This window comes from Cavia porcellus, unplaced genomic scaffold, assembly GCF_034190915.1.
Source record: "Cavia porcellus strain 051 isolate PalLab524CR breed Dunkin Hartley unplaced genomic scaffold, mCavPor4.1 scaffold_8, whole genome shotgun sequence".
NCBI lineage: Eukaryota > Metazoa > Chordata > Mammalia > Rodentia > Caviidae > Cavia > Cavia porcellus.
The window spans coordinates 11,990,103-12,007,613 of NW_026947491.1; the positions used below are offsets into that span (position 1 = coordinate 11,990,103).

Here is a 17,511-nt window from a genome sequence, read left to right on the forward strand (position 1 = left end):
GGCACCAACCAGACCCTCCCCATCCTACCTGGCTAGAGACACCTCCAAGGGGAAGGGATGCTCTCGAGAAAGGGCAGGGCCCCGCCCTCTGAGGACAGAGGAGCACCTGTCCTCTGAGTGTCATCTGAGCGCATGGCACCTGTCTCAGGTGGGAGCTAACACACAGGTGAGGACCAGTTGGTGAGAACTAGGCCTTGGGTGACCAAAGTGGAACCGAGGGGAGGGAAAAACGAAGGGCTTGTCTGCGGCCTTTCTTTTCTTTCCTCCTTTTCTACTCTATCTTTTATTTTTCCTGGAGTTTTTTGAGACAGGATTTCATTATGTAGCCCAGGCTGGCCCTGAATTCACAGAGATCCTCCAGTCAGTCTCAGCCTCCATTCAGGTGTGAGCCACCACGCCTGGCTCCCTTTTCCACTTTAAACCAAAAAGCAGACTCCAGCCCCTGAGTTAGCTCAGGGACAGCAGCCAGAGAGGCCGGCTGAGTCCCTGCTGATGGCCCGAGTTTCTCCTGAGTCTGGCTCCCATCCCTACCTGCCCCGTGCAGTCTCCTGAACACAATGTCCCTGGCTCTGTGACCAGTGACTGCTCACACAGCATTGAGAGCGGCTGGGCCACTTGTAAATTTTCTGGAGACAGTCTGTGTCCAGGTCAACCTGGGACTCATCACGTAGCCCAGGTTGGTCTTGAACTTTTGATCCTCCTGCTTCAGCCTCCTGAATGCTGGGGTTACAGGGTTCCCCACCATGCCTGTTTAACTATGTGAAGGAAGCCTTGGCCTGGGAGTCCTCTCTGCTTGGGAAGCGGGGACACCCAGACCTGCAGGCCTCCCCTGCACCCTGAGACAGAGAGCCCAGCCCTGGGGAAGGATGATTTCCCCATATTTGGGAGCAAGGTCTCTGTCCAGGAGATGGTGATAGCAATGACCATCCCCAAACACTGAAAATCACCACATGGACAGAGGCAAAGGAGGCTCTGGGGTAGGGGTGCAGGACCAAGTGCTACTGAAATGCTCTGCAGGGCAGAAGAGAGCAGGCCACCAGGGGTGCGGTGGGGGCAGAGGCTGGAAGAGTGGAGCCGCCCAGATATGCACGTGTGTGCACATGTGCCTGTGTGTGTGTGTGCACGCACATACTTGCCCCGAACTGCCTCCTGACTTGTGCCCCACTGGCAAGAAAGGAAAAAAAAAAAAACGTACTGGTCGATGTCACGCGAAGAGGGGGCAGCGGTGGGTGGACAGCTGGCGGATCTGATGAGGATCGCTGCCTGCTGACCCCGTCCACACCTACAGAGTTTGTCTTCCACGGGGCGTTAACCGAGGAGGCTGTCTGAACTGATCCCGTGCGCACACAGGCACGCACACACACGCACACACAGGACAGAAACAGAAACAGAACACTGCGTTATTGACCCTCTCCCTTACAGGATGGCCACTGTGACCCTCCTTCGGCAGCAGACAGGACCCTGCGCTATCTGGAAGCCTGACGGGCCAGGTGACATTCCCTGCTGACCTTCTCAATCTGTCAGAGTCCATCTATTGACTATTGATGTATCTTTGTGTCTGTAACCTCAGGCTGGCCTGGAACTCCCTATGGCCCTCCTGCCTCAGCCATTACCTCAGACTCCTGCCTGACAGATGTGAGCCACCTCAGACTCCTGCCTGTCATTTCAAGTTCCGATTTCGCTTCACCGAAGCAGCATGGGAGCGCTCTCCTCTGCATGGTGCACATGGTGCCTGTGCAGTCCCTGAGTGGGGACAGGGATGCACTCAGCCTCCAGACACCGGCCATGTATCTGTGGGATGCGCCATGAGGACTGCTCCTACCGTCAGCCTGGGACAATGACTATGGACTGGCCTCAAAGCTGCCTGCCCTGCCCAAGGTCCTCGCCCAGCCTGGCTGGATGCTGTCCCGGGGCCATACGGACTACATCCTGGGCCCACATGACAGGTTCATCGTTGTCACTCTAAGTAATAAGTAGGACCATATGTCTTGGGTCCCCAAGACAGCCAAGACCATGGGACCTGGCCACACTGCCGAGGACCTGCAGGGCGACGGCATACAGCAGCTGTGAGCCCTACCAGCACTGCCTCTGTATTCCCAGGCCACCACACCTTCACAGGACAATCCAAGGAGTCCTGTGCCACAGGCACCGGGCCACACAGCGGCCACCACAGCTGGTGCCAACTCCTTGGAGGCTCAGACACCCCTAAGCCCAAGTGGCCCCTGCAGGGCCCCAGAGCCCCTGCCGGCCACTGCCCATGCCTGCTCCCAAGCACCAGCCACCAAGCCCTGCCTTGGGACAAACCCCTTCACCTTCAGGGAATTTGCGGAAATGGCTGAATAAAGGTGACAGGGAAGGGTGAGCGGCTGGCACTTTAGGCTCAGCGGTCCTCAGACGGCCCTGCATCTCACATGGGCAGGGTGGAATCCCTGAGTTCCTGTCTCAGTCCACAGGGACCTCAGGGATAGTGGGTGAGAGCCCCTGAGTTGGCCCAGATGCAGGTGGAGGGGAAGAAAAGGAGGAGCCACAGTGTGGAGAGAGGGGAGAGGAGAAAGACAGAAAAACGGTGGCCAGCGACACAATACAGTGTCCCACCAGCTCCATGGCCACCCATTGCCTGGGCAGCCCCAGGGCATCCAGGGCACCTGGCTGCCACCCCTACCCCGAACAACAACTACAGCCTCCCTAGCATCAGGAAAATGATGAACTCTTTAGGAAGCAAAGGGCAAAGGATTCCCCAGCAGGCATCTGAGATCACTCAGTTGGGGGAAAAGCAGCGACAAACTCCCGGAAGCCCAAACCCAATGGCACGCATGATGCATACCTTTGCCAAGGTTGCGGGGTGGGAGTGGGGGGGCGCTGCTGCCACTGGGGGCTGCAGGCTGGGCCGACAGTGGGGGACTGCTGCCCAGGATGGTGCCGTATGTTTCATTCTGCAGGATGCTTGGCACAAAGCTCTTCAGCTTGTCTTTGGCGAGGCCAGCAGCATCTCGGGCCAGGGATGCAGCACTGGGTGGAAGCGGGCCGGACCCCAGTTGGTAGAAGCTGACGGGCCGGTCCTCTCGGCGGTTGGGGCTGGGCTGCAGAGGACAGGGGAGACAGGAGATGGACCTGCGACCTTCTGGTTGGGACAGTGGACAGTGTGGCCACAACCCGCAAATGATGGCTCCCAGGCTGACATGGGGCAGACAGCTACTAGCCCAGCTTCCTGGGGGCTCTGGAAAGCCCTCTGCCAGGGAGTCTACAAGCCCTAGCCTGGGCTACCACCCTTTGTGGGAACCTCAGCTGCACCCATAGTTTACATGTGGGCTCTGGCTGCCTCAGCACTATCCTGGCAGTTAGAAACCACTCCTTTAGACTGAGGAGCATGGGGCCCACCTGGGCTCCCCCACCAGTGTCAGTGGGAAGTCACGTGTGGAGCTGTGATCTTGGCTCAATAACTTGGATGCAGCTCACCCTCCAAAGGCCGACTGAGCACATGGCCCTGGCCAAGCTGCCTTCACCAATGCCAGGGCTGGGCAGCAGCTCAACTCAGCCCTGCCTGCGCCCTCCTAGGTCGGACTGCAGTCAGGGCAGGGCCTCACCTGGCTCTGCTCGGAGACCAACCCCAGCCTGCACTTTCTGCTGAAGGTGGGGAGCCAGAATTCCACCTGAGCTGAGCCCTTGGTTCCTGTCCCTCCAGGACCACCACCCCAATGCCTCACCTGCTCCTAAGATGGGAACATGAGGCCTACAAGCTTGGGGAGGTGATCTGGCATGGGGGAGTCAAACTATGGGGTTATTTGGTTTTGTTTTTTGAGAAGGGTCTTGCCACATAGCTCACTACGTCATTCACTATGCAGGCCTTTAACTATGTAGCCCAGTCTGGCCTGGAACTCCCAGAAATCCTTCTGCCTTAGCTTCCCAGAGTGTTTAAACTGTTGTTTCAAAGGCAGTAAGTAAAAATGAGCCATCCCTTCTCTGTGGCACTGGTTTGTACATAACTCAGTGGTGAGATTTCCTATTCTACATTCTAAACAGCACCAAGTACAGCCACTACCTGCGCTCTGTGAGCTAGGCTAACCGAAGGCTTCAGAAATGCCAGCTACTGAGGCCCTTTCACCTCCGGCACTGCTCTTCCCTACTGGAGTCCTCTGGCTCTATCACCTCAAGGCCAGAGTCCTACAAAGTAACAGCCTGGAGCACTTTCGGCCTGCTGCCCTGTGGCAGGGTCAGGGCTGAAATGGGAGGCTCTGGAGCGACCCTGCCTGGGCGTGTCCTCTGCTGGGGGACAGGGAGGGCCCCCATGCCCTGGGTCTCCTTCCAGGCTCTCAGAGGCACCAAGTTCCCATCTGGGAGGGTGGGGTTTGGAGCCTCGAGTGCTGGGGCCACTGAGGATCTTAGTGGAGGGTCGGCAGGTTTGGCCAGGTGAACGTGACCAACCGTGGGGCTGTGATAACCCATGGGGGACCTGGATCTGGCTCTTCCCAACAGGGTCCTCCCCGAGTGGCATCCTCGCCAGGCCCACCACACAAGGCCTGTCCACACCTTCCCCTTGCACTGCAAGGCAGGTGGCTTTCTGTAAGCGCTGGCGCTCAGGGGAGATGATGGGGTGTGGGAAAGGTAGAGCCCAGAACTGAACTGGCCAGAGCATAGGGCATGGGGAGCTGAGTCTGCCTTTTTGCCTCAGTTGCTGGCCGGGACTGCAACGCTCTGCACGGAGCTAACAGGCCCCTTCCCGCATGGCACCTGCACGGACCTGTAGCTTCTCATCCACGTCATCATCACTCTCGTCCAGGTCCTCATGGAGCAGCCGCCACTCATACTCGACGTGGACGTGCAAGTTGAACCTCCCGGACAAGGCCTGGGTCAGCTGCGGAGCACAGGCTGGTCAGGACTCCAGGACAACCTCAGCTCAAGCTTGCCGGCCCCGGGAGGTGCACATGGCTGCCTGCACCCAGGACCACCGGCAGGGCACAAGGGCACAAGGGGAAGAAGGGTGCATTTCTGCTCACCCAGCCCTCATGACAAGCACAGAGACCCGAGCCCCGCAGAAAGCAAGCAGAATGACTGCCTTCCGCCCCCTTGTGGCCGCCCACAGCCAGTAACAGGCTCAGGGAGCACAGAAGTTACTCCCAGAACCGGTGCTTCAAGGACCGGGAGCGGAACTGCTCCCCAGAGCTGGCCTTGTGATCACCCGCAGCTTAGGACGAAGATGACCTGAGCTAGTGGCGCTGCAGTACCTAGACTAGAACGGGTCACTGGCCCTACCCCTGGGCAGCATTTACTGTTCCTAGGTTCATTGATCCAGGGCTTAATCCCCACCCACCGTGTCACAGGGCAGCAACAGCCCCATTGCAGCTTTACAGAGTGACACAGCTGGCTCACTCCATGCACAGGGCAGCAGCCCGAGGCCTGGCTGTCCTTCCCAGGTTGAAGTGGCACAGCCCCACTGCAAATCAGCTCTTACTGCCGGCCAGGTCGCCTTTCCTTGCAGCATGGGAGGGGTAAAGGGGGAGGATGTTAGGGACAGAGCAGAGCTGCCGGCTGAGAGCTCTGAAGAGTGGTGGCATTTCTAAGTGTCACCACAAGAGGGCGCCGCCTGCCTCACAAAGTCTTCCCAACCCAGCTCTCTCCCAGTCAAGGCCAAAGCCTGGCTTGTCCTGTCCAGGACACGGATGGCTTCCAGCCACTGCAGACCGGGTCACAGCAGCCCTGGGAGCCCCGCCACACAGGGACTCACCAGCTCTTCACAGCGCTCATGCTTCAGGCGCTTGGCAATGTCCAGCGGGGTCTCTCCGGACTCGTTCGCTGCAAAGGGGGATGGTGGTGGAGAGAGGTTCTATGGCACACCTGGCACAGGCCTGTTCTCTTAGGCACTTTCATGGCCACTCAGGCGACGGCACTGAGCTGAACTGTGAACACTCGTTCAACCAGTGGTCAGACTGGGGGAAAGCTGTCCGTGACAGTATTGGGTGCAACAGTGTAAAGCAACTGTGAGGTATTTTATTTTATTTTATTTATTTAAAGACTAGGTCTTACTATGTAGCCCAGTCTGGCCTCAGACTCAAAAGTAACCCTCTTGCTTCAGCCTCCCAAGTGCTGGGATAACATGCATGACCAACCATGCCTGGCTGAGAAGCTAAAACTTCAACACAAGGTTTGTGTTCAGAAAATAAAACTGTTGAACAGTCAACTAAACAAAATCAACATGCAGAACCAGGTGTGGTGCTGCAGGCCTATAATTCTAGCACTTGGGAGGCTGATGCAGGAACAGTGCCCCCGAGTTTGAGGCCAGACTGGACTGTATAGTAAAGACTATCTCAAAAGATATTTTGAGACAGTACTTCAGAAGCTGAGGCAAGAGAGATCACTGTGAGTTTGAGGCCAGCTTGGGCTACAGAGTCTCAAAAATAATTAACATATAATACTACGTCTTTGAATACAGCACCTCATTATTCTCTTGAATAGGGTGCTGTTCAGGGTGCAGCCACCTGGCCCTATGCACTGAGTGTGTAAAACTTTTCTTCTGCACTACTGGGGCTTGAACTTTCAATTTAGAACTTCCCATGGGCTAGGTAAAGTAAGAGCTCTACCGCTGAGCCACATCTCCAGTCTTTTATATTTTGAGCCAGGGGGTCCCTAAGTTACGCAGGTTGGCCTGCAATACTCGACTCCCATCTCAGCCTCAAAAGTAGCTGGGATTACAGGCATGTGCCACCATGCTGGACAAACACAATAAACTTCCAATCAGCCTGTACATATGAAAGCTGTATGTTCTTCTCAGCCATCTGATTAATCTTTAAGGTCAGACACAGCCCCGCAGCTTCAACCCCTTTTCCCAGCCCTCTTTGTTCCACAGTTCTCCAAAACTACTTCCTTAGACAGCAGTAGGGCAAACCCCACCTCCGCCGGCTGTCAGTGGTCAGGGCCACCAAGAGAAGGACAGAGCAGGTGGCAGCTCCCTGAGGACGGGTGGCTTCCCCTGGGGCTGGGCTCACCGATCTCGATGGAGGCCTTGCCTCGCAGGAGCAGCTTGAGGCACTCGGCATTGTCGGTCAGGCAGCAGTAGTGCAGGGCCGTGCTGCCTTTGCCTGTCTGCTTGTCCAGATTCCCGCTGCCAGGAATGGTGACAGAGGGGAAAGACTCTGAGCCTCAGGTTGGGGAGGTGGGCTGCGATGACAGTGCCGGCCTGCCCCCAAGGAGGAAGGGTGACAGGACCCCATCCACCACTCAAGGAGCCCAAGGTCACTGTGCATGGGCCAGGAAGTCATGGCCTGGCCTGGCAGGGAGAGATGTAGGCACTGGGCTGGCAGTCCCAGGATGAGCATCAAGGGGCCCGGGAATCCTGGAGCGCAGCTGTGGGTCTCAGACCAACCACCCTGCAGCTCCTCCACTGCAAGAGAAGCGGGGGATCCTACTCCATCCACACTGTGGAGCTTCCCCTCACAGCAAGAACACTTTAGGTCCGCTCAGGACACAACCACAGCGCCCAGCACACTGCAGCCCAGGAGCCCGGACAGGAGGGCACTGTGGATGCCACGTGCATCCTTGAAATGCCACGTCCCACACCTCTCACACCTCACTCCTGCTCGGGAAGTCCCAGTGCCTTGGGAGTTTGCACCCCACATTCTGGGGCTATAAGCCGCCCTTCACTGTCCCCCAGCCCAGCAAGGCCTATGAATTCCCATTCAGCCCTGCAGACCAAGCAGTGACTCCTACTTAAGAGTTCCCCATCCCCTGTGTCAGCACACTCACCTGTTTTGAACCAAAAAGTCCACAATGTGAAGAGAAGTCCGGTCGACGGATCTGACTGCGAGATGCAGGCCCGTCTCCTCCGGCTCCTGAAAACCAAGCCGAGACATCCTAAGATTCCAGTGGTGCTATTAACTGTGCGCAAGTCTCCCTAAAGGTTTCCGTCCTGCCTTCGAGAAACTCATCGCTAAAACACAGCGTGCCTGTGTCCTCCACAGCTGAGTCTCTAGCCCGGGTCAGAAGCCAGAGACCAGCCCACTCCTGACTCCGAGGGAAAGAGACACACGGCAGCTCCTCTGGACTAAGTCGCTGTCTCTGCAGCAACGACACAGAGCATTCGCCTGCAACCGCAGGCCCTGTTCAACACATCTGAGAAGGCTCCTCTGGCCTCCTCCACCCCATCCTTTATCTGCTCCTAAAGTGTATGCGAAGATATGCTTTTAAAGCAGGGTTCAAGGGCTAGGTGGGTGTGTTGGCCCATAACTGTAATCCCAGCACTCAGGAGGCTGAGGCAGGAGGATCACTGTAAGTTTGAGATCAACCTGAGCTACATAGTGAGTTCAAGGCCAGGCCCATTCCATAGCGAGAACTTGTCTCAAAAAAAAAAAAAAAAAAAGAGGAGGGGGAGAGTGGTGGATCTAGGGCAGTAGCTCAGTGTAAAGTTACTGAGTTGAAACAATAACACAAGAAATAAATCAACCAAAGAAAATCACTATACAGGATTACTTGCATACTAGGTGTGCAGGAAACATGTGATTTCTCACTTTGACCTGGATTCCATCCCCAGGATAGCTCATTAATTATTATGTAAATATGATGAAACCTGAAACAAAACCAAAATAGCTGTGCTCCCAGAACTCAGAATAAGGGGGGCTCTGTGTCTATGTGTAGTTAAGTCCCCAACTTGAACCTCTGCGCTGCAAACTCTGGCAGGTAGACTGGCGTCACTGTCACCTTTGAAGAAACCTAACTCATGCACAGGTCTCCCGGAAGAGAAGTGGCCTGGAAGTCAGGGACTCAGTGTCATTCTGTGCCGCTAGCAGCTGCCTGGCAGGGTCTTTCTGCATGACCAACCTACCACCTGTGTATGGGAGCCCGGCTTACGTGTCCGTTGGCCAGTGGGATCTTCTCTGTGAGGTCCACACCATCGGCGTAGGCTTGCAACAACCCGAAGATGTCCCTCGTCTTGACAGCCTCACACAGGCTGTGCAGCTTTGCAGCATGGTCCGCGTGCTTCTTCCTCGCATACCGCTTCTCGATGTACTTGGCCGTGATGTAGTCCTTCCTTGCGTTCCTGAAAGCAGATGTGACTATCGGAAGAATCTCGAAGGCCTCGCTCACCCTACCTGGCATCCCTGCGTCTATGCCAGTGGCATTCTGATGGCTAGATGAGGAAACCGCAGTGCCCCTCACGACAGGGCAGCACTGTGCCAGAGAGATGCAGGCGCCGACTCAGTCCATGTGGGTGAGCTCAGGACACTGGGCCACACGTGGCTGGCTCCATTTACACAGAATGCCTGGGAATGTCCAGAGATGGCAACTGTGTAGACACAGAAAGTGGCCTATCCAGGACTGGGTGTGTAGGGGGACTTAACTTCCTATTAAGATGAAAAAATAACACATAACACAAAACCCCACTAAAACCCAGGGCACAGGAGGTAGTTCAGGGCAAAGCTCCGTGCTCCGTTCCCAAAACTGCCACCAACACCCAACAAAATAAAGACGGTGCTAGGCACAGTGGCATACACCTGCAACCCAGCTCCTCAGGAGGCTGAGCCAGGATGACAGCATATCTGAGGTCAGTCTAAGGCCACAAGGCAACATCTCCTCTCAAATAAACAAATATAAAATGAAGTTTTGACAACGGATGCAAGACTGTAAACTACATGAAGTCACAGAATTGCACACTTTTTAAATGAATGTGAATCATACTTCAATAAAGCTGCCAATAAGTGTATAAGGAAAAACCAAACGTAACAGTTTACTCTTAAATGCATTAAGATGCAGGCAGGGAGAGCCCACCCAGCCTGGGTTCCCCGATTCTGCCCACAGCACCAGCAAGGTGCTATGGGGCTCCAAGCACAAGACAGGGAGAAGAAGGGAAGGAAGGGGCCAGGTTACCTGTAGCCCAAAGTCCACTGAGCAGCGGGTATACTGCTGGCTGCCACTCAGGAGGCTGCACCTCAGATGGGCCCAACCTGCGCCCCATGTGACTGTGGCAAGCAACACAGCCTTCTCGCCTGTATGAGTTGTGGTCATGACCATAGCTGCCTCACAGGCACTGCAGGACAGAATGACCACAAGGAGAAGGAGCACAGGGAAACCTGGGTGTCCCAGCAATGCAGGTAGCCCAGTCCCTGGGGCCAGGAGCAGGAAGGGACCACTGGGGTCCACTGCCCTCGTGACGCCTGGCCTCTCGAGGTGACAGGACCACACTGCAAAGTCGCTCGCACCCCTGCTGGGCCGGCCCTGCTGCCCTTCTCCTGATCGCCCTCTTGCCTTCCACATAAAGGACCTGTGGACACCACATGTCCAGGTGACACTGCTGTTGTCCCTTCAGAGTACCCGAGCCCCAAAAGGGAACCTCAAGCAGAAAGAGAGCTTGCCTTGGGGGGCTGCAGACAGGCTGGCCCAGGATGGAGGGACACTGCTCCCACCAACCCACACTCTTTGGTCTTGTGAAGAAGCCTGTGAGGCCAGTCTCTTTTCTTCTTTCTGAGACGGAGTCTTGCCAGGGATCCCGGGCTGGCCTCCAAACTCATAGAGATCCTCCTGCTTCTGCCTCCCGAGTGCTGGGATCACGGGCACCACCATACCTGGCTTCCCTTGCCTTCTTATTTAAAGGCTGAGGCCTCTGGACAAGAGCTGCGGACCCCAGAAAGAACCTCTGCTGTTCAGGAAGCGTCCCTGCTACCAAAAGGCCCAGCAACTGTTCTGACCCTGGGGAGCTTGATTAACCTGGACTCTCACAAAAATCTATCTGGTGACTCACAGGCCACTAGGAGGTGTCTGTGCCTTCTCTTTCTACAGACTACTGCAGATGCTATGCTGTTCTTAGAGTGAGAAACAGTGCATCCCTTTCCTGCCAGAGGGAGAACTTTAGCTCCCTTGAAGCTGGAGCTATTTCTTGGGCCCACTGGTTACTGAGCCACCACAGGCAACATACTGTGTAGGTGGCAGGAGACCGAACCCAAGCCAGCTCCTTCTCCAGACAGGATCCCAGCTGCCCAAGGAGTCTTCTCCCCCTGGGACACCTAGCTGGCTGCCCTCCTGGAGTGTGCAGAGGTGATGTCCTGCCCATTCTGAGGACCCCCAGCCCATGGGAAGGAGACACAGAACAGCCTGCACCAACTGCCTTGCTGACCCGCCCCCCCCCGCCAGGTCTCTACTGGGAAAGGACCTGGTCTCTCCTTTGGTTTTTTATTTTTCACTTATTTATCTTTTGAGACAGGCTCAATGGATAGCCTGGGCTGGCCTTGGACTCCCGAGTCCTGAGATGACAGTCATGTACCCCCATACCAAGCTTTTCCCCCGTTAGAGGAAACCAGGCCAAGGTTCAGAGGAGCAGGAGATCCTGTCTCATCTAGGCTCAGGAAAAGGCTCAGATGTCTGCGCCCTGCTGTGTGGCACAGTGTGGGCAGGAACACAGATCTGAAACTTGTGTTCTCACGTGAACCGGGCACCAGGTAACCTGGGATTGCATGCTGGCCCACCTTGGGGAGGTGCTGATGACACCCCAGAGCCTGGCTGCAGTGTGCGAGCACAAACTGACTTCCATCCCACGCCACCAATGGCCCGCTTGAACCCCAAGGGGAGAGTGATGGACCGGGCCCTACTCATCCCGAGTGCATCTCTGCTTTGTCTCCTCCCAGAGCCCCACAGGTCCCCAGCTCCAGATTCCCAAATGTGCCCTGCAGAAACGGCTACAACCTCTGCTCACAAAGGGCCTGACCTGCGTGGGAGGCCACTGTTGGAAGGGGCACGTTGCGTGTGACCTGCACCGAGCTGTGGAACTCACACTGTTCACCCTATCTGGGCTGCTTCTGCAGAAAGGCGGCCTCTGCAATGCAGCGCTTGCACTCTGTCCTAGCAAACCCAGGGTCTGCCCTTCCCTCTCCTGCCCAGACACATTAGTGCTATCTCCCATACAAGCAGCTGGGTCCCTTCTGATTCAGAGGACCTGCCTCGCTGTCTGCCTCACTCTGCATCATAGCACAGGTGGCCATCCTAACGCACAGGGCTGGCCTCCTCTGCCTCTCAGGAACACACTGTTTGGGGGTCCCACATGGTAATGAGACCGGCAAGAACCCAACCTCCTCCTGACCCCCACCCAGGTGCCACCTCTCTGGGCCAACAGGACACAGCAGGATGGGCCACAGGGCTGCTTGGTTGAGCCTGGGTCAGCGGGAAAACATGCAGCAAGCTTTTTCTGAAGGGAACAGCCATACCCTGCACCCAGGGGGCACAGGCAGAGAATGAGACCACAGGCGCGTGCTCCTGTGTCATGTGTGTGCATCTGTGTGTCACATGCCCGTGATGACCTGCCACCCCCCTTCCCCAAGGCTCGGAGTCCATGCACAGAAAACTTGGCCAGGAGGGCAGGGCACCAAGGGCAAGGACATTGAGCACATACGACCTGCACCTGGGGCAGCCGCTCAACCTGCTATCCCTCTGGCCTCGCCTAGGAAACCTGGCTGTGCCAGATTTCTATCTAGACACATAGAAAGGCCCCAGTAAGAAAGACAGGAAGAAACAGCAGGCACAGAAGGGAAGAGGAGAGAAAGAGGGGAATGAAAGAGGATAAGAAAGCCTCCTATTCAATTTACGCAGGTTTGGCTTTTAAGGAAATAACACCTGGCAAGGCATAGCTGTGCACGCCTGCGATCCCAGCACTTGGGAGGCTGAAACAGGAGGATACTGTGAGTTTGAGGTCAGCCTGGGCTACATAGTAAGACCCTGTTTCAAAACAAACAAACAAACAAACAAACAAAAAAACCAGGAGTAACACTTGACACAACCCAAACCTGTTCTTCCCCTGCCTTGAAGGACAGGCCAACGGCTGGGCCCGCACTTACATGTCGCTGCCTGGGGAGGGTTTGATGGCGTCCTCGGCTGGCAGGCAGCACTCCATGATCTCGTTAAAGCCTGCATTCCCAATATTCTTGGCAAGCTGCAAAAACAAAAGTCTACTTCAGGGCACTCAATTATTAATGCATTCCACTGCTACTCATTACTCATCCGTCTGATGATTTATTTAATGGCTGCTAAGAAATAGAGCAATAAAGTGGTTTGTTGTTAATGAAGATGGACAAAGCCCAGGGGTAGCTAGGAAATCACAGCAGAGTAGCAGCCTGCCTTCCGCAGTGGCCTCTGGGTAATATGCCCTGGATGGCCCCTGCTGGCCATGGAGAAGTGGGCCATGGCTTTGAGGTTCCCTCCCCTTCCCACACCTCCCTCTGCAGTGGACCTAGGCTGCCACCCCCGGCCCAGACTGAGGTGTTGACAGTGTGAGGGTCCGGGCCTAGGCAGCTCCACCTCAGCTCCAGGCCATAGCTCTGTCACTAGCTGTGTGACCACAGGCAAGCATCGCCCTCTATCCAGAGCAGGGAGGACGCCAAACTTGCAGCGTGGCAGTGAAGGCAGGAATGGAATGAGCAGGTGAAAGCACTAAGAGCCCAAAGCACTGCAAAGGTCACTGTAAAGCCCAGGTATAAGGTCTGTGCCCACTGGCTTCCACCTTGGGACACGGTCACACCTCTTTGCTACACACTAGGACTGTGCCTGATACAGCAGATGCTTATGGACACCTGTCACGCTATGTCACACATTACCTTGATGGTGGGTGGCCAGCCTCCTTTGGAGTGAATGGATGACCAGGGGCCCCTTAAGAGCGAGCAGGACTTCATCATCTTGTTTTTAACACCTGGCTCAATACCTGCCACATGGGAAACTCTGAGATCTGATTTTTGAGACAGGGTCTCAATGTGTAGCTCAGGCTAACCTCAAACTCACTATGAGAAACCTCAAGCTGGACTCGAACTCTTGGCAAATCTCCTCCCTCAGCCTACTGAGCACTAGGATGACAGGCGTGGCTACATTTTTTATTTTTTGTGGTGCTAAGGATAGAGTGAGGCTTGCCTGATGCCAGGCGAGTGTCTCCCCATGGGTCAGTCTTCAGTGTCTCAAGAAACAATTCTAGAAGGGAGGTCTGAGCACTGTGCTTTGGGAATATAGATTTTTTTAATGTTGACACTGAAAATGACGTTAGGGGAGCTGGCAATACTTCAGATCATTCTGAATTCACTGTGCCATAAAGGCTGATGGCGACACTCCAGGGGGCCCAGGGCTGTGTCTGTCTTCAGGGAAAGTGGCTGAAGGGAAAGCCAGAGACCTGGGTCAGATGAGGCCAGAGCTTCTTCTGGCAGGGAAGTAACATCCAATAGTGATGAGGACAGCGACAGATGCACAAGATACTTCTCGTTTTCTCTTTCTCCCTCTTATCCCTTTCTCTCTGCAGCACTAGGGGTTGAGCCAGGATGTTTACATGGGGCTGCATCACCTACCCTTTTTATTTTTTGAGACGGGATCTCATTAAGTTACCAGGCTGAGCTTTCAATTACAATCCTGCTTCAGCTGCACAGCACGCTGGGATTACAGGCGTGCACCACCACATTCAGCTCAGAGGATTTTTTTTGTAACACCGGATGAGAGAATACACAGAGTAGCCTAGCAGAGGTGTGATGAGCCTCGATGACTGCACCTTGCCCCTGACAAGGGAACAAAGATCCCAGGGGGGTAAAGCATTAAACACCAACACCAGCCCCTTGCTGCTGGCTCTGCAGCCACAAGCCTGGGTCAGCAGGTGAGAAGCCAGACTGAAGTTTCCTGGACTCAAAACTCAAGAAGCAGTGGTCAGGGGAGGTGACAGGAGTCCACGTGCTTGAGGCCGCTGCCATAGGATGGGTCAGATCCAGGATGAGCTCATGCGCAGAGGGCCCAGGTCACAGGCAGGCACAAGCCCCTGCCCATGACGTCACGTAGCAGGGACACAGCGCATGGCCGTACCCCATCATTTCCTAACTGTGAGTGACAGCAGGAGCCATGCCACCCGCTCTGTGAACAGGTGCCTTCCTGAAGCCTCCTCGCCTGGGTTAAGCAGATGGGTTGGGGTGGGAGGAAGAGAATCCCCAGGAAGCAGAAAGCCGCTTCCCTTCTGCTCAGAGCTGGCTGGTTCTTCAGGGACAGCTGGGCCGGGGGCCTCCACATGCGTGCGTCACACTCCCAGTGCTGGAGCACCAGGCAGCCTCATAAGGCTGCCCAGACCCAGCTTTATTTTTGTTTTCTCTGAGACAGGGTCTCGCTATGCAGTTCAGGTTGGCCTTGAGCTCACTATGTAGCCCAGACTGGCCTCAAATTTGCAGTGATCCTCCTGCCTTAGCCTCACGAGTGCTGGGTTACAAGTCCAGGTCCAAGGAGTGCACCTGGCACAGGCACTGCTGCACAGGTGAGCTTCCTGGCCTTTTGGGCCTCAGTGTTTCAGTCAAGCTCTGGCTGAGCAGACAAAATGTGCAGAGAGCCCTGATTACAAAAGTCTAGAGCACAAATGTCACGTGGTGGTCGGCGGCCATGGGTCCATTTAGGGCGATCCTAGGCAGCTGTTCTGGGGACCTGGAGTGGAGACAGGCTATGAGCAGGCCCTGGTCTTGGAGGGCACCCATCCGCCCCTGCCCACACCCCCTTGCCTTGTGAAAGGGCAGCGGGAGCAGGCAGAAGGCAGAGCCCAGTTGCTCCCATCTGCCCCAAAGCTTCCTAATCCCTGCTCTTTGATTCACGGAAGATTTATGAATTCCACTAATGATTCTGAAACAGACAAAGGACACCAGGATCCAGGGACCTCGGTGCCATTTCTAACAGGACCTGAAAGGTAAGGAATGTGCAGCTGTAACCTCTGCCAAGGAAGAGGCTGAGCCTGTTAAAATTGAGATCCACCTAAGGATCTCCCGAAAGTGAGCTCACCGAAAACCTAAGCTGAGGAATCGGCAGTGTGCTGAGTATTAGAGAGACACAATACCCCAAAGCCATCAAAGGAATGCTGCAGCTCCTCAGGTCCCATTTTGTTGCATGAGAAGCGATTCTAAAAGCAGGTAAGAGGAAGGAAAGATAATTACTGCCCAGCCCCTTGGTAGCTGCTTCAGAATCCACTGCATTAGTACGGAGAACAAGCACACCCTGAAACAAAAACCCAGGTGGGAGGGAGGCAGAAGCCATGGGCCAGAAGCCAGAAATACTTCACAGAATCTGATCAGGCCATATGGAAAACAGGGTGACATTTTACAGGGTGAGCATCTGGCTGTGGAAGGACACAATACCAGAGAGAAAATGGAAATAAAAATGCAATTCAAACCAGGCCCTGCTCACAGACCTGCATCTCCCCAGCCCATTCACACCTTTCCTATAATGACGTTTGTCATTCCAGCACTCTGGGCCAGGCTGGTGCTACATAGTGAGGTCATGGTCAGCCTGAGACATAGTGAGACTTACCTTTAAAAAAATTAATTAATTAAAATAAAACAAATACTTTTCCTCATCAACAAAAGCAAGAATAGATAAACAGTTAACTATTTCAATTTAACTTTTTTTTTTTTTTTTTTTTTTGGTCTTTTTGAAACAGGGTCTCACTATACAGTTCAGGCTGGCCTTGAGCTCACTTTGTAGCCCAGGCTGGTCTCAAACTCACAACGATCTTTCTGCCTCAGCCTCCCCGAGTCTGGGATTATAGGTGTGCACCACCACTCCTGGCTTTCAAATTAATTTCTGTTTCTAAGGAACCACTGAAGAGTGTGAAGAAGCCTGTGGTGGGAGAGATTGTTTACAAACCTATCTATGGGAATGAGGATGAAACACGCAATGCTGAAGGGACACAGGTCCCCCAGTAACACGCTTGCAATGCATCCAAACGCATGCACGGGGCCGTGGCAGGGACATCTCAGGAGACATTGACACAGCCCAGAAAATCACTGATCCTCAGGGAAACACAAGCCAAAGCCAAAACAAGGAATCACCTTGTTAGAATGTCTTATATTTAAAGGACAAAGATGGCAAGTGCCATGAAGCAGGGAGAGGAGGGGCCTCTGACTGTGTTGGTGGGGATGGAGATCAGTGAAGCTGAGCATTAGTGTGGAAAATAACATGGAGCTTCTGAAAAAACAGATCTGCTCATGTTCCAGCAAGTCATGACTGGATACACAGTCAAAGGAAGTGAAACCAGTAAGTAACCAGAAAGGAAAGTACAGTACCTAGTCATGAGGAAGTACTATACACCTCAGAAAAGAGTTGAGATCCCAGCTTAGTGGCTGCATCTGTGACCCCAGAGGACACTATGCTGAGCTGGGCACAGAAAGCCAACTGCCACATGACCTCAAAGATCAAGCCACATGTAAAGAAGTCGACTCCATAGAACCGAAGAGTAAAACGAGTCACCAGGGCGTGGCAGTGATGAGCACATGTGGAGTTGGGTGGGTTAAATAGCCCGACTTATTCAGCCCACCATGTACTTGACCTCTCAAAAGATCACTGCAGTCCCAGCACTCAGGGAGCAGAGGCAGGAACACTGCAAGCTCGGGGCCAGCCTGAGTTACAAGTAAGGTCCTGTCCCAAGAAACCAAAATCAAACAAAACAAAACAACGACAAAAAAAACCCCCACAGTTATATACCATAAATCTATCCTGTAAAACCTGGGTTGGGACATAGCACAGTGGCATAAAAACCTGTCTGGC

General features: G+C 54.5%; 1 protein-coding gene across 7 annotated transcripts in view; it reads right to left on the reverse strand.

The window, feature by feature from the left end:
* Asap2 (ArfGAP with SH3 domain, ankyrin repeat and PH domain 2) overlaps window positions 1–17,511 on the reverse strand; it is a 133,965-nt gene that overhangs the window by 6,879 nt on the left and 109,575 nt on the right. For 6 of the 7 annotated variants that reach the window (XM_063254361.1, XM_063254360.1, XM_063254364.1 and 3 more), the window contains 8 exons: window positions 12,810–12,904; window positions 8,839–9,028; window positions 7,738–7,823; window positions 6,981–7,096; window positions 5,723–5,790; window positions 4,739–4,852; window positions 2,825–3,080; window positions 1,196–1,330 (listed from right to left, as the gene is read on the reverse strand). In XM_063254361.1, the coding sequence (XP_063110431.1) occupies window positions 1,196–1,330; window positions 2,825–3,080; window positions 4,739–4,852; window positions 5,723–5,790; window positions 6,981–7,096; window positions 7,738–7,823; window positions 8,839–9,028; window positions 12,810–12,904 (1,060 nt within the window). The remainder of the gene's footprint in view (window positions 1–1,195; window positions 1,331–2,824; window positions 3,081–4,738; window positions 4,853–5,722; window positions 5,791–6,980; window positions 7,097–7,737; window positions 7,824–8,838; window positions 9,029–12,809; window positions 12,905–17,511) is intronic. The other variant, XM_063254363.1, reaches the window with a different exon arrangement.